The 20,129-nt window shown below is 40.2% G+C and overlaps 1 protein-coding gene across 1 annotated transcript in view; it reads left to right on the plus strand.

Annotated features, from left to right (window-relative positions):
* Nucleotides 1-6,574: 6,574 nt before the first annotated feature.
* The window catches only part of KCNK5 (potassium two pore domain channel subfamily K member 5), a gene marked incomplete at both ends in the record, with an annotated part of 30,511 nt that continues 16,956 nt past the window's right edge, over nucleotides 6,575-20,129 (plus strand). Inside the window, one exon of the mRNA XM_079550519.1 lies at nucleotides 6,575-6,760. Coding sequence (XP_079406645.1) covers nucleotides 6,575-6,760 — 186 coding nt within the window. The remainder of the gene's footprint in view (nucleotides 6,761-20,129) is intronic.

Here is a 20,129-nt window from a genome sequence, read left to right on the forward strand (position 1 = left end):
TTTCCAGTTTGCTTGGACTTTGTCCTGCTCCAAGACCAACAAGTCACTGGACAGAAAGCACAGGGTAGTGCTACAAACTGCTACAAAATGAGGAAAACCTCCAGCATCTAGCTTGCCTTACCACTATAGTCATGGATTATCTTGTAATTGACTGCGATCCCCAAAGTACATTCCTGCAAAGCCATTAAGAGGCAAGAGCATGACACTCACCTTAATACCAGGCCCAGTGTAATTTAGAGCTTGCAGGCAGCTTTTATGCTTACAGAACTGACAACAATCTGGTTGTTGACTAAAGCACTAGAATCAGGTGGAGGTTACTCTGTTGTTCTAATTCAGGCATTCTTGTGCCATGCTGCCCCCCTAGAGTCATCTCCGCTGGTGACCTAGATTTCTCACTACTTCTGTGCTGGGTCTTTTTGCCACTGGAAGGCAACACTGAAATCCAAGTTCCCTCCAAACACTCTTAATATTTCTCCTGGTAATGGTCTGGGAGGGTATAAACAGTAAGTTAAACAACTTGTAAGCACTTCTCATGCAGGACAGCTGTATGTCACAGCCTTTGCTGTCTTCTTTTTTCATACACGATAGAGGAAGGATCGCAAAGAGGTTGCAGAAGTAGACCATGGCTTCTTCTCAAAGGAAGAAGCACATGCCTGAAGACAGCAGGGGTCATTACACTTCTTTCATTCCAGAACATTTATACAGAAAAATTCTCAAACGTGTGCTTATTTAACAGCACATAACTGACCCTCTCACTTATTCATTCAAAGGCTATTATTTTGGTTTTTTTCCCCCAGTTAACACCTAGACTAACCTAACAAGATGTTGCTGCAGGATTTCAGCTAACATCATAAATTATAAGAATGTGCTCCTTTCAATGCTTTTGGGGTGTATATCTGTTCTTATTTGTTATCTTCAAGAGATTAAAAAAAAAAGAAAAAGAAAAAGAAAAGCCATCAGCCACTCTTCCTTTCTTCTGCTAGAACTCATGTGGTAACATTGTTTCTATAATAGGAAGAAGTAGGTGGGAACAGCTTATTAAAGTAGGTTGCAAGGTAGACTAACAAAACGTGAGGTAGGCATGGAAGGGAGCCCGATGTGGAAACTTCCTGGTCCCATACAAGGGCCCCCGTTGTACACAGATGTGCTGCTACACAACCCCACTTGGGGGAAGGCTGGCAGATCCTTGAATTCTCTTCTCTGGTCTTACTGTCACCCACTCCATAGCACTGGAGAAGCTCTTTTGTGCCGTGACACAAGACTGATGCAAGTTAATTTAAACTGGTTTGGCATGTAAATCTCAGTGAAATGTGCAGGCATTCAAACATATTACTGTACACAAATAGAATTTAACTCTTTCTTAATCACACCAAAATAAAACTCAGCAGCAATGTTTTACATAACAACATAACAGATTGTTGGATTATTCACTGATTCTGTTGCCATGGTACTAAAACAACCTCCAGCACACCATCTAGAATACTAATGTGCTGCAGGTATCATGAAGATAAACTCAGTTCAGGGCCAGTATTATCCAAGCTGTACTTTCTTGGGCAGCTGTATTCTGAACTGTCCAGATCACGTGCACAAATGTCAAAGTCAAGGTCTATCATAAATACTTGGTACTACCAGCATTCAGCTGCAAAATTCAGGTCATGGAGAAACAAAAAGTGAAGGCTAGAGTCCTTCTTTGTAAAATACTTTGAAGGAAATAGGGTTTCATCACTCAGTTACAAAGATCCCATGACTGTTGTAGATGGCTGAAAAACACAGCAGTTAAGAAAATATAAAACAAAAAAAATTGAACTTTTTCGACCTCCTGATGAAGACACTTATTTTGAGCACTGTGGATACATCTGCAAAAAACAAGACGGTCCAGATGTGTAAATTTCATTGAACACATTATAGCTATTCCACACAGGTATTGTACACATCACCAGTTATTCATTAAGTGGTATGACTAACATCTGTCATGTGGTGTTTGTTCACTCATTATCTGACCATGGGTGAAGAAGTCTGTTGCAGTGGTATGTGCATTATTTTGCTAAAGATTTTATTCTGTTTCTGATTTAGGATATGTTACTGTATATTTGTGGTACAACACACATGGACAGAAAATGTGCTATGTATAAACATTTAGGCCAAAAGGTGTGAATGAGCGCATGGAAAAAATTTGAACTTTCTACAAATGTCTCATGTAAAGTTCTGCATCATCTGTAGACCAGCCTTACCCTTTCTGTGCACAAACAACTTTTCCAAAGAAGCAGAACTGCTAGTCAAGATAGTATGCACCTCAGCTTACTTAAAAACTATGGCTAGATGTATAATACTTGAAAACAATATTGAAGGTGCCCATGTTGTGATGGATAAAGAAAACAGAATGATGTAGAAGTGACAGGTACAGGTATCATACAGAGCAGAGCGACTGACCAGCCAAAAATAAACTTCCAAGTGAAAAATAGCACAAGCTTGAAGAAGCCTAAGTGTTTTTCCTTGTTCATATTCAGTTCAATATGTGGACTTTGCCATTACATGACAGGTTTTCTTAGCCAAAATAATGTCTTTTATTTGCTTCATCTAAAATATTTTCTGACATTTATTCATTTCAGGCTGTTCTAGGAAACATCTGTACAGCAAATGTGTCTTAGACATACAGCTTGGATGAAAGAGATTTCCTTTTGGACTGGACAGCCTGAATAATGACCTCTGCAAATAAAACAAATGATTGATACTTGTGGTATTACTCACCACAGTGCTATCTGCTGTTTCTCCCCTGATTTTTTAATGAGATTTTAAAGCATTTGAGTGAATAACCCCAGCCTTTTCGTTAATTTAGCTAGCATGAAAAGCTGTGGGGCCTATGTGGCAGGTGCTGTGGGTTAACAATGGGCGTACTGTTTAATCCAAGGGAAACAGAGTTTAAAACAGCCATGAATAAAAGAGTATGGGACATTTTATGAGGTCAGGAGAAGCATTTTAAATGAGGAGGTGCAAAGAGAGACCAGCTACAGAAACATTCTTTCTTGTTACACTCACTTAGACATGAGAAAATGCCTTATAATTTGCTCTGCAGAAGATAAAGAAATCAAAGTGGAATATGTAAATACAAGAAGTTTGTTGGTACACAGAGGATCACTTCTAACTTGCAGGAGCAGTTGGCTACTGTTCATCAGGGAGTGGGCTATTCTTCTAGACCATATTCCTTACGAGGCTTATCTCTTTGAAATTCAGAGAAACACAAGGAGACAGTCAAGCAAGTGCAATAGCATTTCAACATAGGGAAAAATGGTATGTGATTTGCAGGTTTGTTTGTTTTCAAACACTGACTGACTCAGTTACTGAGAGCACTAATTAAGCAATCAGTGATTGCGAGTTTAGAGCAGAGAGCAGAAATGTTGAATCAAAATCACAAACAAACTTTCTGTAAAATACCTGAAAGTGGTTTTGTTCTCATTCACTTTATACAATTGCAGTAGGTCCAGGGTCATTTGTGCCACTCCTCATCCCTTTAGGATAGAGTTTCAATGGTATAAATGGGCCTTTAGAGACTTGGAGACAGATGGAGAAGAGTACAGTTTCAAAATTGAATTAAATACCTTCCAGTTATGAAGCACAGATGTTCAGGGTCAGGAACACACAAGTGTAACACTGCTGTAACGTGTCAGACTACTGTTCCTGCTGTTGGAATACCCTAACCATTTGCAGGTGATTCAGAAGAAGGTGTGGAAACACCAAAAGGAGAATTACATTATAGTTTGTACTATTGGAGAGCTCTTGCTCTAAGTTTTTACATACCTTACAATTTTTTACTTTAAATTTAAATCATTAAGGAATGCAATGATGGATGCTCATGTTATTCATTTATATGGCCAATGGTTTTTCAAGTCTTGCAAAGGTCTTGGGCCAAGTGATAACACATGGGAATAATTTTCACACAGTAACCATGAACTCTCTCTTTTTTTTTTTTTTTTTTTGTGTGTGTGTGTGTGTGTGTGTGTGATTAAGAGCTCTACCTTCCAACTTCATGAAACGTCCCCTGTTTTTGCTTACAATAAGTTACTTCAGTTCCCCTATGTCATTATTTTAAAAATGTTCTTAATGTCATCTTCTACTTCATTTCTCCTCTAGCACATAATTCCCATTTTGATTTTTTACTACTGCAGTTCAGCACTCCTTTTGTCTTCTTAATGTTGCCTTTACATAACTGGGGAATCCCATGCGACCACAGTGATGCTGATCACGTAACATGCTTGTGGATTTTGTGGTTTCTCCAATTCTGCTTTTAGGCTGCCAGGAGCCTCTTGCAGATGTATTTGCGCAAAGCACTATACAAGCTACTAGGCAGTAATGTTAATGTGCCATGTAAATTTCTGTGGGCAGTCTCACACGAGCATCCATTTGGCATGAGTCAAAGTTTTAGGGATAGATGTCTATGGATACCTCCTAACTGGGGCAGTTTCTTTGCTCTCCACATGCTTTTCTTTTACTTTTCTCATACTCTGTATATTTTGTCCTTGTTTCTTTCCTCTTCCCAACTCTCTATTCTCCATTCTCCTATTTCAATCAGGTCCACATGAGAAATTTCAGCCGGCTTTTGGAGTGTGAGCTTCAGCTGATATACCTAAGCATCCTGAAGTCCTATGAACACCTCAATTTTCTTTATTGTTTTCTTCCTGTTTAGGGGGAAAGGGGCTGGAGGAGTCAGAGCTCTTTGTCATATCATGTAACAACACACTGCTACATTCTGTCACTGACATGCTACTTCAGGACAAGAAGGGGGGCACAAGGATGCTCAAAGGGCTAGAGCGTCTCTCCTGTGAAGAAAGGTTGAGAGAGTTGGGCTTGCTTAGCTTGTAGAAGAGAAGGATGTGGAGAGATCTCATTGCAGCAAGAGAGAGATCACTTTTTTACATGGTCTGATACTGATGTGACAATGGAAAATGGCTTTAAACTAAAAGACGGGAGATTTAGGTGGGATGTAGAAATAAATTATTTACTCAGAAGGTAGTGAGGAGCAGGTTGCTCAGAGAAGCTGTGTATGGCACATCCCTGAAGGTGTCAAGGCCAGATTGGGTGAGGCCCTGGGCAGCCTGAGCTGGTGCATGGCAACCCTGCCCATGGCAGGGGGTTGGAACTGTGGAGGCTTTAAGTTCCCCTCCAAGGTAAGCCATTCTGTGATTCTTTCCCCCACTATTTAAATCTTATTTCAAAGCCTATTCACAAAAAAACAGGCAGGCCACCTTCCATGTGACCATGGAGGCTGTGAGCAATGCCCAAGAATGATTCCACCAGTGGAGAAAGCTGGTGAACTTTACCATCAAAGGGTTTGAACCACTCACACAGAATCATAGAATCGTTTGACTTGAATGGAACCCTTTCTTAAGACCATCTGGTACAACTCCCCTGCAATGAACAGGGACTATCCCTGTTCGTACAGCCAGATCATGTGCTCAGAGTCCCATCCAGCCTGGCCTTGAGTGTCTCCAGGGATGGGACATCCTGTTCTCTGGATAGGTTGTTCCCATGCCTCACCAAACTTATTGTAAGAAACCTCTTTCATTAAATTGGTCTAATCCTCCCCTCTTTTAGTTTGAAACCATTTCTCTTTGTCCTATCTTAGCCGGCCCTACTAAAGAGTCCCCTTCTTTCTAAAAGCCTCCCTTTAGACACTGAAAGGTTGCTATCAGGTCTCTCCAGTTAGCTAGGGAGTCACTTCTAGGGTCTTACCCTAGCTGCCAAACTCACAACACCCACACACGGGAACATGCAGAAAGGTATGATTTATTGAGTGTACAATAGGCACAAAGGAAGAGATGCTGTTCCTGCTTTGAAAGGTCTCTAGTGCCCTGGATCACTGTCAGGCTGAGGCCTGGCTACCGCTCTTTCCATCCTCCTCAGAGCTCTAGACGACTTTCCTCCAGCATTTTGCCAAAGGTCTCGTTTCACGACCTTCCAGCATTGGTACGAGCCCCCAAATAATAATAAAAACACGTCGCGGAGGGATGTCGCCCCTTTTTTTCCTCGAAGAATGGAAAAGCGCCCAGGGCACCGCGGCCACAGGGCCTCACCTCGGCGGCCCCCACGCCCTCTCCCAACAGCCGCGGGGGAGGGGAAGGGAGGGGAGGTCGCACGTTCCCCTCTCCCCCTGGCGGGCCCCAGCGGCCGCCCCTCACCGCGGCCGCGGGGCGGGGAGCGCCTCGCGGCGGGGCCGGCGGCACCTCGGGGCGCACCGGCGGCGGCAGCCTCGCATGCGCGCAGCTGGGCGGGCGGCGGGGGAGGAAGCGGGAGGGCACCAAATTCAAATAGTTGCTGAGAAGGGAGGGGAAAATATACGGGGGAAGGAGGCAAGCCCAGGGGGAACGGAGAGGAGCGGAGGAGGAGAGAGGGAGGAGGAGAGTGGGAGGGGAGTGTAGAAGGCTCTAAGGGAAAGCGGCAGAGGCCAGAGAGGAGGCACGGCGGACGGCGGGGAAGGCAGAGGTGTCAGGGGAAGGACAGGGCGGCTTCGGACACCCTCGGCCGCAGCGCGGGGCAGCCGCCCGCCCATCCGCCCTCCCCGCCCGCGCGCCGCGGCACCATGGTGGACAGGGGCCCCTTGCTGACCTCGGCTATCATCTTCTACCTGTCCATCGGGGCGGCGATCTTCGAGGTGCTTGAGGAGCCGCACTGGCGCTCGGCTACCGACGACTACAAACGGCAGAAGACGGAGCTACTCAAGCAGTTCCCCTGCCTGGGCCAGGAGGGGCTGGACAAGATCTTGCAGGTACGGTGGGGAAAGGGGTACCAGGCAGGGTGGCAGGTGCCGGCGGGCGTCCGGGGCGGTACGCAATGGGGCAGCGCGGGGCTGCCCGCGGGGAAGCCGGCGGCCGTCCCCTCCTCGCAAAGCGCAGCGGGTCCCTGAAACTGTCCCGGGAGCGCGGGGAACGATCTCCGCCCGCCTTCACTGCTTAATGGCAGAGCGATCAGGTAGGTCCCTGCTCCTCATCCCCGCAATAAAAGAGTGTGGGGTGCCTCGGGGTGGGCGCTTCTTGCGCGTGGGGATGACGAGGTGGCCGGGTGGGTGCTCCCGCTCCTGTCCGGCGCGTTGGTTGTGAATGCAGCTCTTGTTTCAGCACCCGGAGTGGTTTCTCCTGCCTCAATGGACGTTGTGTGTGAGGAAGAGTAGGTGAAGCCAAGTCTTGATCCTTTTCAGTTTGGTCTGGATTAGTATTTATTTTTTTTTTCTCTCCTTTTTTCTTTTTTTTTTTTTTTTTCCTCCGTAGTGAGTGCTCTCATTGTGAGGAAAACACGTGTGGGGGTCTGAGCAGAGGTCCGCGAGGTCAGTCAGGCTGCAAGCCTGAAGGAGAGGTGCAGGCAGGTCAGAAATGAACGCCTTGACGCAGGGATGCTCGCTGTTTCTGCGCTGAGATTGTACTTTGGGCGAGTGACTGAGAGTTTCTGAGCCATAAGGAGCTGATAATTGCCTCATTTCCTATCTGGCAGAATGCTTCTTCGAAACTAATCATTAATCGATATCACGTAGTAAGTGTCGGAGTAGTATAAACTTAGAGCCTTTTGGTGGATGCGGTGTCGATTGAAACATTGTGGCAAGCAGAGGCAAGCCACGGAAAATAGGCTGCCCAGATATGAGGGACTCGTGGTGAAAAGGAGTCCCTCGGGACTTAATTTCAGAAATGCTTATATTGACTAGATCTTATGGTCATCGTGCTCTGGGCTTTTATTTTTTTTCCTTCTCAACTTTATTCCTAAAATTTACAAAAAGTCTACTAAAATACTAGGGAAATGACTCATTCATTCTGTTGGCATAATCAGTTTTGTGCGAGCTTTGAAGAGATATGGTTCTTGATGTTATAAGTTTGTGGTTTAACATTTATTCCTTCAGCTAGTGACTGTTTCGTGTCTGCTTCAGATAGAGCTTTCTGTTGGTTGTGTCCTTACCATTTCTGTCTTAGTGCTTTCTGTTAACTACAGTTTTGTAGTATACAGTGAAACAGTGAATGGAGGCTTGAAATTGTGAAGGGATGCTGGAAAATGAAAGACATGCATGCTTTGCTGCACTAGAATCTTAACTGAAATCTTACTCTAGGTTATCTATTCCCAGGAGAAGAACCTCATCTGGATTGGGGTGTGCCTTAAGCCTGCAGTGTTTAACTTGCTGCTGATATAATTCAGAATCTAGATTCTGGCTCAGTTTAGAATAAAACTCACACTGGTATGAGGGAATTATTTAGCTAGTGTTTTTCTGTGACCCTTACCACAATTAATCCTGCAGCAGTATAAAGCTTTTTTCTAAAACAAAAAGACTAGGAAAAAAAAATTCTAGGGCAGATGGACCACATGAGATAATGCATTGTAGAGTGTGAATGGGTGCGGAGTTGATGAGAAGAAAAGCAGCATAAGGCAAACTATAGGCAGATCAAAGTAATTGGTTTGAGTACCTCTGCACACCACAAAGTGGAGGAGGGACTTCCCTCTTCAGTGTGTTGGCTCCTGGTGATATTCTTGTATTCCTGTTTTGCCTCTGTACTACTTCCAATTATACCTTAACTTTCCCTGTCCGATCTTGCTGGTCTGATGATCCCTTGTAGATATTCTGCTGTCATCTTCAGCCCAGTTTAGCTGAAATACAAATCTTTGCTTGCTCTTTCACGCTGTCTGGTGACTGGAAACTATACTATTTGCTTTATTCTGGATTTGTAGTTTTGTTGCTGTTCTTATTCAGCATGAGAAGTGATTGGAAGGGGAGAAGTAGCATTTCCTACAGAGGAGGGTGACAGGGTGAAACTTAGTCCAGCTGAAGCTAAGAGGGGGAAAATAAACAAGAAGTCATAGAAGGTAATAATGGTTTCATCTTGAATGAGCTGTAAAGTATACTGCAAATAGTATTTGTAATGGTTATTTGTTGACCTCTATCTGTGCTTTTTCTGTTGGGTTTTTATGATTCTTTAAAATGTTACAAATCTCTGTTTTCTTTTGGCAAATCCTGGCCATCTTGCACTCATACAAAGCCTCCAAATATAGTGTTTTACAATTTGTCATCACTGACTTTAAAATACGCGTTTTTTTTCTTTACCCACACTTTTCTTTTGCTCCACTGAGCCACTTCCATGGACTCCTTGAACTAGTTCTTAGAATTTTGCATGACTTGACTTATTTCCCAGCTTTTGTTTTCAGTTTCACAGCCTCCAGTTCATCTTAGAGCTTTTCCTCTCACTCTGCTTGTGGTCCCCGCTGATGCTCATGTGACTCTTCACAGCCACACCGAACTCTTCTAATTACTTGTCTGATATTCTCATAGGATACACATAGGATAAAGTTTTTCACCAAATATAACCATATATAAAAAGTTAAATGGTTGTTAAAATGCAAAGATGCCAATAAATGTTTAAGTTGAACTAACAATACCAATTTTGTTTGCAGAAGCCAGCTGAAAAGTGACAAGGACTGACTTAATCAGAGACAGATCTCTCTGCTGCCCTTGTTCCCCACCCAGGTTAGCTTGTGTGTTCACCTCAGCCTAACGTTAGCTGTAAGTGGAGTGGAAGTTCTGTATGGAATGGATGCAAAGTTAAATGTGTAGGGTGATCTTAACTGTTCAAAAAAAAATGATGAGGTTGTCGGCACAGGTTTTCAATTCATATAGAGAGTGGCACGTTTGTACCTTCAATATGAGTGATTCTTAAGGGGATTGTATTTTGTCAAATACTCTCTAGGGCTTGTATTCTGTAATAGAAGATTTCACAACACCTGATTACTGTAGAAATACACTGCAATAAACTTTATTGAAATACATAACACTTTCACAAATCTTGTAAGACGTGTGTTTTAGGATAGCTAGAAGGTATTTCTTCCCTAATCCTAAATACCTAAGAATAAGCTTAAAAGTAGCATCTAGCAGTCTTATGTGAAGAATCTATTTGCTGTCAAGTATTATAAGTGCCATGAAAGTATTTCCTAAACTCTTACTGGAGTAATGCTACTTAAACCCTTATATTATAAGTGTTTGACTGGAGTGTGTGTAGGCTGTTGTATAGAACTCTATGGCTTTGCCCTGGCTTGCTGCTATGGCTCAGAGTCCTGGGACACTTTAGGAGGAGGAAGAGAGAAGGCTGTGAGACCCACAGTGATGGCGCCTTCTCTTACCCTCCTGTACAAATGAGTTTTGGACACAAAGCAAACGAAGAGTAATGTGATCGTTTCCCTCTTCTCTAGTTCCTTACTTTTACTCTTTATTGCTCCATCCTGATTGTGAAACATCAGCTTAATGATAAAGGAGCTATTCATGCAAGGAGGAGTTCTCTTGACCCTCATACCACTATTTATATGAGCAAAGGTTTGCAACACTGAACTACATCTTGTTTACTAGGAAATCTGTTTTGCTGGTCCACCATAGTCATCAAGGAAAGAAAAGCTTTCCACTGATAAACCTCAAGGCTAGTGAAAAGGAAGGGAATAATTTAAAGGTAAGTGAAAATGGTTACTTTCTATACCAAGTAATAAAATGAGAAGAGAAACTAGCTAAGCTCAGGAAAAGCAGGCAAACTTACAAAAGCAAATAACTGAGGTCTTTATTTGAAAAGCATGCAGGACTGTAAACTGTCCTGACAAAGAGCTTTAGAAACTTGAATGTTTAGACTTAAAGCCCAGTGCTGTGAACAAATATTTAGAAGATTCTTAAGGAGAGCTTCAGCTAAGATATACTTGGCACACAGGAGGATTATTCTAAAGGAAATAACCTCAAGTGGCTCAATAGTGGTTTCTCCTCTGATTTTTTTTTTTTTTTTTTTTTTTTTTTTTTTTTTTTTTTTTTTTTTCCAAGCCAGGATGTCTTCTCCATTTGCAAATACTGACAGGTGCACTTCTGAATTCAAATTTTCTAAAACCTTGTGTTAAGTTTTAAATGCTTTTCATGAGTTCAACATTCAATTAAGGGGCCGCACCTTTTCCTTATTGTTAGTAGAGTGAATTGCTCTCCAATTTAAAGTTAGTATAGGTTTTTTTTTTTCCCCCAATAATCTTTACTTTCCTGTGTTCATGAAGAGGTGAATAAATACAATATGGAAGATTCTAGACAACTAGGGCTTGTTTGGTAGTCTGTTTACTTCCTGATTCCTTCTACCTAACGTATTGAAGGTAGAGGAGACTTAATTGGAGACTGAATTCCATAGCTTAAATGCCAGACAATCTGTCCTTTTGCGTGATCTGAAGAACGTAAAAATGAGCAACAACCAGACAAGGACAAAGCAAATGATGAACAGCAAAGACATTAACAGCAATACCTAATACTTCCCACCTAACGATTTGACAGCACACATCAGGCTCATGCCTAAGAAATAGCTATTGGTAGATGTTTACAAATGTGTAACTTTAGTTCTGCGCTCTCTTTCAGCAGAGAGGAATGGAGATTAAAATATAGGATCGCTGTCCACAGTGCCTCTGTGGCATCTCAGTCTATTGATTGTAGATACTGCTATGGCAGCATTAGATAAGGAAACTTGAGGACAGGCAGTGCTACTTTATACCATAGCTTTTTTCTGTGTGCACCTTCACGCAAAGTCATGTGTAACCAGACATGCTTTCCTGTTGCATTTCATCTGTCCCTGCCCCCTTTTCTGTTTAACCTTTATATTGTTTAAACTTTCTTGGAACATAGTTAAACAAAGCTGATAGTGCATACGCAGCAACTCTCAGCTGATGGAGCAATAGCACTTCATCAGAAGTTCTGATTTTCCTGCTATGGGCTTAATCCTTGAATGCTTGTAGTATATTGTCCTGTTACTTTGGGGACAGAATGTTTCTACTGCCTGACATGTTACCTTCTGCTATTAGGTGTATTTTCTAGCAAGCTCTGCTCCAGAGATAATGGTATATGCCAGTAGACCTTCAGATTATTAACAGCCTGTTGTCTTTAAGACCATAAAACCCCTGTATATCTTGTTATTGCAATACACCTTCTTCAGCCAGAGAAAATTGAGTTTAATTATGACTTTGTGTAGATTTCCATTTTAAAATAAATTGTTGCTTTTCTTATTAATATTAATTATACAAAATGAATTGTTTTGGATAGTGTTGACCTTTAAAACAATTGCATTTCATACTGGTACTACGAATAGACGTTAACATATAAGCTTGCAAACAGAAGCAAGCTGGATTGCAAACGGCAGTCAATAGTTTGATTAACAGGAAAGCTATAACCAGAAATATGGACATTCATATCTTATTTTTATCTTAGCTGTGTTCTGTGTTCAGATCTCATGATAGTGGTCTTGAAAGCAGGATAGTATTGTGATAACTGTTTCCCAGACTGAAAATGAAATTTTCCTTTCTCGGGTCTTCTTAACAATGGCTTAAATGAAAAATGTTGTGGTTTGTTTTTTGTTTGTTTGTTTTTTTGAGGTAAAGTTTGTCATAAGTTCCATTGGTATATTTGTCTAGTAGTAAACTAGCATTACAATCTTATTGGGGTTGAAGAAACATGATAATATCTATATATTTTTTAAGCCACTGGGATAATCTTTTTGTTCTCATTGTGTTCTCCTGTTAAAACTGGGAACAAAGTGCTCTAAAACCCTGTCTACATTAGCAGGCAGTGCAGGCCAATAGGAATAGACTTAGAGAACAAAACTACTGGTGTTAAGGACATGATGATCGCTATATTTGCAGGAACTTTTATTTTCTGCTGACTCTCATGTGATCCTATGGGTTTAATGCCCATGAGCAAGTAGCTCGTGTCTTAGATTTCTTCATTGAAGACATCTTCAGGTTTAGCTTAGTCCAGGATTAGTTCAGCTCATTAAGCTCTGAGTCTGCTCCCTAGAAGTAAACAAGATACATTAATAGGGGACAATTGGGAGAGTTGGACTTTTGTGTATTCTTCATTTAAATTAAAATACCACTATGCTATCATCGTGATGTTGTGCATGTTGCTACAAACATCCGCAGGATACCTACGCTTAAAGTCAGATTAAAATCCTGAAATATAGTATGCAGTATGTACTCCTCATCTTCACTAGCTCTGTTTGTTGAAGGGATGGCAAAAAAGTCGTAACTGTCATCCTTTGTGTTCTGTCTTCTGATTTGGGTTTTTCAACAGATGAATCTAGTATTATGGTATCTTTTCTCCAAAACACAAAACGCCAGCACGGAACCTTGGACTTGCAGTTTGTGTTCTGTTTTTATCCTTCTTACTTTATCACATCTCCGTATTAGAAGCCTTAGATATTACAGTAATAATTATGTACTTACCAACATTTTAATTGTAGGCAGGAGAGATCCCTCCTAGGCATGGCTTACCCTAGCGGCTCTATTTACAGTCAAATCAGTAAGGAAATTACCTTTTGTTCTTGTGTTATGTGAATTCCAGTGGATAAAAGAAAATATTGGGTGTGAAATAGCTTCTGAAATGTTTTAGGCTTCAACTTCATACACTGTTTTCTTAAGAGGAAGAAACATGAGCACTGAAAAGGGATTAAGAAACCTAGTAATATGTATTATGATATATTATAGCCTCTGCTGAGTCTGAAGTTACGTTCCTTTTCTACTGTGTGCATCTGCAGTGCTTCTCATGATTGACTTGTTTCTAATTCTTAATGTGGGATTGGTTGTTGCTGCTGCCTCTCTGAGGGACTACGTTTCTGCCTTAGCCAAATGGTAGAAGCAAATTGTGATTGAGCAATCTGACAAATAGTAAATTGACTTTCTGTGCCAGCATCTTGCAAATGTTGTGTAAGCAAGTTCCAGCTGCTCAGAAACAAAACCTGTGTGACACTTCCAGGTTGCAACAGGTACAAAAAGAAAGTCCCAATTGAACCTATAATGGATGTCTGAATTCTGATCCTTCTTATCATCTAGGATGTCAATTCCTTAATGTTAGTTCGGATTCTAGAGTAAGGCATGAGGTTGTCAGATGATGCTGGCTATCAAGTGACGTATCTAACAGAACTTGAAAATAATATTGCAAAGGGCTGTCAAGGTCCTGAGGTAGAAAGCATAGTCATCTGTTTGGTTTTGTTATTGTTTTAGTTGGTTTGTGTTGTGGTTGGTTGGTTTACTTGTTCTGGTGGCTTGGCGAAAATGTAAAATTCAGTGATGACTTCTGTGCATGACTTCTAGTACTTATATTGCTGCTCCTTTTTTGCACTCCCAACCTACTCTAAGCGAGTAGGAAAATCTTTGAAGGAAAGTTGCTCAAGAATCATGTGTGGTCTCCTATCAGAGAAACAGCAGCTCTAAATGTTTTTTCTAGTGTTTGAGAGAAGTGAGGCTGATGAGTCTCCTCCAGGTACCCAAGGAACAGAGGAGGTATCTAGAGCCAAGCAGCTGCATAAGGAAAAGTGATATAATCAAACTTGGTTTCTCCTTTAGCAGTCCGGCTGCAATATCCTACCACAGATGCAGCTGTTACAGTTTTTTACTAAGTACCTTTACAGACCGTAATGCAAATATGCTAAAATCAAGTTAAGTAGTTGGGTTATGATAACGTGCCAGGTAAGTTAGAATTTCAACCTTCAGGCCTGTGTAAGTGGTGTGTACGTGACTGCAGAATCATAGAGGGCAATTCTGTAATCAAAGTTTGCCTTGTTGGCACAAGGGTTTTTGAAGGGCATTGGAGTTCATGTTTAGAAAATCACTCTTTCTCATTGGTATCAGTGCAGTCTGAAAGCTTTGTTGAGTGATTGCTGTCAGTTTGCCCTTTTAGAATAATACTCTGTCTCCAACTTTTTTTCCCCCAAAATTTTTGAGGTGGAGGGCAAGAGTAGGATAAGGAAAAATTTTGAAATTCTATCACAGCAGAGTGGCAGTAGTAAATTTTATTCTGTTGCCATGTAATTTGCTGTGGTAGCACTAGTATCTTTGCTGACTGAAGCTGCAGTATGACCACAGTTTTTTATTAAGTTGGTACGTAGTCTGTGCAAGGTCTTAAAGCTATCAGCTTGACTGGTGACATGAACACAGATATGTTACATTTAAGGAGTAAAATAAAGAGATAATTCACACTTTGAGAGTGCCTTGACTTTATTTGGGTGGATTTTAAGAATGCTTCTTCAGCTCTATTACAGTATAGGCAGTTGATAGTTTGGACAGATGTCCTGTCAGCTGTGGTTTTGTTTCCTGCTGAGAATAGCTTCACACTGGTTGTTGAATAGATTCTTACAGCTGAATCCTGTGTGTCTTTCTTACGAAAACTGTCTCACTTATTTGAGGTAACTGAAGATTTTCTGTGGTTTTAATGACTTTCTGAGTATTTTGGATGCCAGGCAGCTTTTAAGACACAGGTTTCTCTACTTAGCAAAGTGCAAGAGCTTCCTCTGACTCCAGCTCCTAAGGAAAAGGTGATAGATGCCTGCTAAACAGGGATGACAGCTGCAGGAAATCAAAGATAGAAAAGTAAGCAGTGTAATGAACAGAAGGCAGCAACGATAGTGCTTCTGCCAGCTGAGCCTTCTTCCTGCAATACAGTAGCAAGATGATAGTAGGGAGTTTTGGCTTTCCTGCCACCCCAGGAGTGGGGCAGTTAAGAAGTGACAGGGCACAGACTATTAATTACCTCCCACATATCAGTGCTTATTTTTTGCCTTCAATTACAGTGTGTTCCATGTTAAATGTTTAGGAGTGACCTGCAAATATATGGGAAGTTTTATGAACCTGGAAGTGTGCAATTTGATAGTTTTATAATGGAGGGCATGGTGGGTGTGAGGAAAGGTTGAAATTGTGCCAAATAAACTGGGCCGTTCTATGCAATAATTCCACTGAAGCTGAGTGACTAACGAGTCAAGCTTGTTGTACTGTAAAATACAGTAACTGAAGTAGGTGTCCTTAAACATTCCAAAGTCACCAGTGCCTTGTGTAGCTATAATACTTGAAGCTGGGCTTTGTTGACTCCCCTACCTTCTCAATTCTCTTGCATAATATGAAATAATTTTCTCTGTTTCCACTGGGAAAATTCCCATTTTTGTAATTGTTAAAGCATTTCCATTCTTCCTTTTTATATCAGTAGTAAGATGTAGAACAACATCATAATGACATCAGATGTGGCAAACATTCTTATCATAGTCAATAAACTTGCTTGTGTGATGCTATCATTGCAAAATCTAAACAAAGGTAGTTTGATATTCAAGTGACTGAGAATGAAAAACTGTAAAATCAGCAATGGAAAAGATTTGCACTGCTGCATCTCAGTTTGAAGATTAATTAACTAGTGACTGCTCATTGAGTATTACAGGAAAAACAGTTCTAGGGCAAAGTTGAAAGATAAACTCAAGCTGTGAAATAAGTTTGCTTGAAGTTTTTTTCAGGTGAATAACTTTTTTTTGTTTATTCAAAACACTTTCTATAGAATGGAATATATGCAGTGGTTTTTTGGGGGGTTTTTGTTTTTTGAACCAACATTTTTTGTCAGGGACTAAATGTGATTTAGTCTAAATGGGACTAAATGCACTTCAGTGATTTTTTTTTTTTTTTTTTTTTTTTTTTTTTGATAGTGTTTTCAGTTTCATATCTGCTCTTTTTTGTTGTTTTTGTTTTTGGTCCAAGTTACAGATTGGAAGCTTTCATGGGAAGAAAGCCTCTTGTGTGTATGTGGTTATGTAAGACTGAACATAACAAAATAGCAGAAGATTGTTCCAGTGTATTCTTTTTAATGTTATACTGTTCATGCAGCATTGAGTTTAGTTATGTCAGCATACATACAGTGTTTAAGAAATATTATAATGCTTAGACAACTCTTACCAGCAAAATAATGTTATTCGTTCAAATTCGAGCTCTTACCACATGGAAGTGATGCTATTACAGATCTGAGTGTGTCTAGATAAGGCTCTTCCTTTGCACAGTTAACTTAGTTACTGATCACAATCCTTCATATCCTGCCATAACTGTGTTGGCACATCTCTCTGTTTATATTTGAAAATATTTGTCCAGAGTAGCTTCTTCCCATAAATGCTAGGTTAGCTCAAGGCTGATTTTTGAGGGGGCTTGTAGTACGTAACATAATACTGTTTCAAGTTTAGCCATGGATAAATCTAAACAGTCTATAAGAGAAGTTTCAAAACAAATAGTGTTTCTTGGCAGTTTTCTTCCCCTTGGTACTTCTCTTAACATAAAGCCATCACCTTGCTACTCTTACAAAACATCCTGTCTAAGTTGTTGGAAGCCTGCATTGCCTTGCCTCTTCCTCCTGCAGTCTGAAGGAAGATACAGACAGAGAGACTAGTGTGGTGAGGTTATCTGAAGTTTTTAGTTGACTAAAAATACTCCAGAAACTTGTTTGTTTGTCTTAAGAAGGTGAGTTAGTAAAGGTTCTGCCCCAAAGATTTAATAGCTTACAGTATTACACAGTACAGAAGTCTGCTTGATGAATAATGCAGTTGTTCTTACAGCTCTGCTCCACCCAAGTCTTGATCACTTTTAGTTTTGTTTTATTGAGTTGATGCTGTTCAGAAAAATAAGTTTTTTATTCCACCATGTATAAGCTCACTTAAGTGTCAGACAGTAACAACTGTTTTATTGACTTCCTTGTTGTTGTTTTTTTAAGCTTCTTTTTCTTTAAGACAGGCTGTTAAGTAGGAGGTGCATGATGTTTCCAACGCTTCAGCAGCACCTTCTAGTTTGTCTTCAGAGAAGCAAGACCTTTAATTTGCATTAAAATTTGGGGATGAAATCCAAAAGCCTGTAATAGTTTATTCCTGGCTAGGAAGAGCTTTACATACTGTGAGTTTCTTAATCTGATGCATGGTGTTATGTGTGGCTATCAATCACAGAAGCATAATCAGCTTCTTAATGGAATGTTATTTTATGCTTGTAGTTCCTTCAATGAGTTGAAAATTTTCTTTAGACTTCTGTAAGCAAAATTGCCCAGCTTGGATCACCTGTCAATTTTCATGTCCTAATGAAATGTTCTTATACACTGAAAACATGATGGAGATGAAGGCTCACTGTAAACTTGACTTCCCTTTTTTACTTTTCTTGCTTAGTACCAAAGGTTTTCTATTTAAATTTTTCAGTTTGTATCATTTTATAGATGGGTGGAATTCTGCAAAGATTGATTGAGTTGTTGATTGTTTGTACTGGAGGGGGGAGGGTGGAAGAAACATTACAAAAATGTGATCCAACCTCTCCCCGTATAGTAAATTAAAATCAGTAAACTTTTAAAAATTGACTTTAGGATTATTGTTTTGGTTTAATTTAAATCTGCATAAATTAATTTCAGCTAAACAAAAATGCCTTATTCTGAAAAGGCTGTGTGCGTTAGCATCTGTTTATGTAATTGGTAATAACCCTGTTGGCAGTACACCACCACATTTACTTGAGGCTGGTTCTAACTCCGCTTTACACAGCTCACCAACTGGTGTGAGTGCTTGATTAAACTTTTAACTCTTCTGTTTCCATTTTCTTATCTGTAAAATGGGGACTGCAGCATTCTCCAAAGTCCTTGTAAAGGGGAGTTGGCTACCATTAGTTACCATGTATGTATTCAGATAGGCAGGAAGTCTAATCTACTTTTACTGCTTTCCAGCTTCTTAATTCAGCTGATGCAATGCAAGAGTTTAAATTCCTTTTTTTTTTTTTTTTTTTTTTTTTTTTTCCAGACAAGGAATTGGTTGGAAAATCCTCAAAGTAAAGCTGTATTAATGAAAGCTATGAAATCCTCTGATATGTTTTAATTATGAATGAGAATAATCTGAGATTGAGGAAAAGTTGTGGCACTTGGCATCTGCAGCACAGCTGCAGTAACCTTTAATTAATTTGTCTTCAAAACATGTCTATGTGGAACTTAAGAAAAAGAAGAGGAAACAGTTCTGTAATTGTAATAATAGCAAATTCAAGGGATTGCTGGTAAAGTAATGAAGATGCTTTACATCAAAATACTTTGTTAACTACTTAAACTGGAATCTAATTCTGAATTTAATAGTGTTGGAAAAATCCATGTACAATGTCAAACTTTGCAGTTGTGATCCAATTGCCTTTTCAGACTGTTGGTGTTTAAGTCCACTGCGTGTTAGTGAAAAGGGGAAAACAAAAGTTAAGCAGCACTTAGTTAATACAAGTATAAGATCAGCAAGTGTCACAAATAGGTAAGCTTCAGCATTCAGTTCTGTAGTTATTCCATTTAACTTTGCTGAATTATGATTTTCACTTATTATTTAACTCTGCAGAAAGCCACGAAAGGAAATAACCTTGTTGATCTCTTTCCATTAATATCCCTCACATTGTTTGTCCTATGAATTATGGCTTATAGGAAAATTAACTGTCCATGCTGTACATCATACACAAGCAGGTCTTAGACAGAGTGTGCTGTAAAAATATTGTCATGCCTCCAAGAGGTTAAAATCCCTACAGATTAGAACTTTTTTTCCAGAGGAAGCAGTAACACCTATTAGTACTGTGGAATGGAAGTAGAGCTCCATTTGTTATTCTTTTTCTTTTTACGGCTAAGTGTCTACATATCAATAGGACTTAGCTCTGTATTTTATCCTCAAATAGAAAATGTTACAAAAACAGGGTGTTTATTGCAGAGGAGTTGTCTCCCTCATTACAATACTTAGCCCAAAGTTGCTTCTTTTCATATCTGGGCAGGGATGTGACTTAATCGAGAGTACTTCTGCCTAGTTGTGATGGCAAAAAGAAGGGTAACAGTAGGACAGCAACGTCAGAGCAGGAAGACCTGCATATGAAGGCTGTCTTTTCTACCAGTTCCACTGGACTGGCAAATGATGTCATTTGGACTACTTAAAAGTTATAAGGATCTGAGTTCCTACAGTGCTGTGAGCGAGAGTGTTTGGTAGTGAGGGAGAACTTAAATTGTTCAACTGTAGCTGTTCAGTTTCTCCCCCCTCAATAAATAAATGAATAAATAACCAAATAGTGGCTTTAAGTTCTTCTGTGCTTTCTTAGAGACTTGATCACGTGATTTAATTTACAAATGAAAATTGCTAGTGTAGCTATGAGAGACTTTACTATTACACACTTGCAGCACAGAAAGAGTAACAAATAATTCCAAAGAACTTATTACTCATAGCTTTTCTTTAAATTAACACAAGCAATACTTGTTTGGCCTCACTCTCCTTGGTAATGAAGGAGGGAGGGGCTTGCGCTTCAGCCCAATCTTCTTTGGGCTGCACTTTCTTTTGTGGCTC

The sequence above is a fragment of the Tetrao urogallus genome, assembly GCF_951394365.1.
Source record: "Tetrao urogallus genome assembly, chromosome: 2".
Lineage (NCBI taxonomy): Eukaryota > Metazoa > Chordata > Aves > Galliformes > Phasianidae > Tetrao > Tetrao urogallus.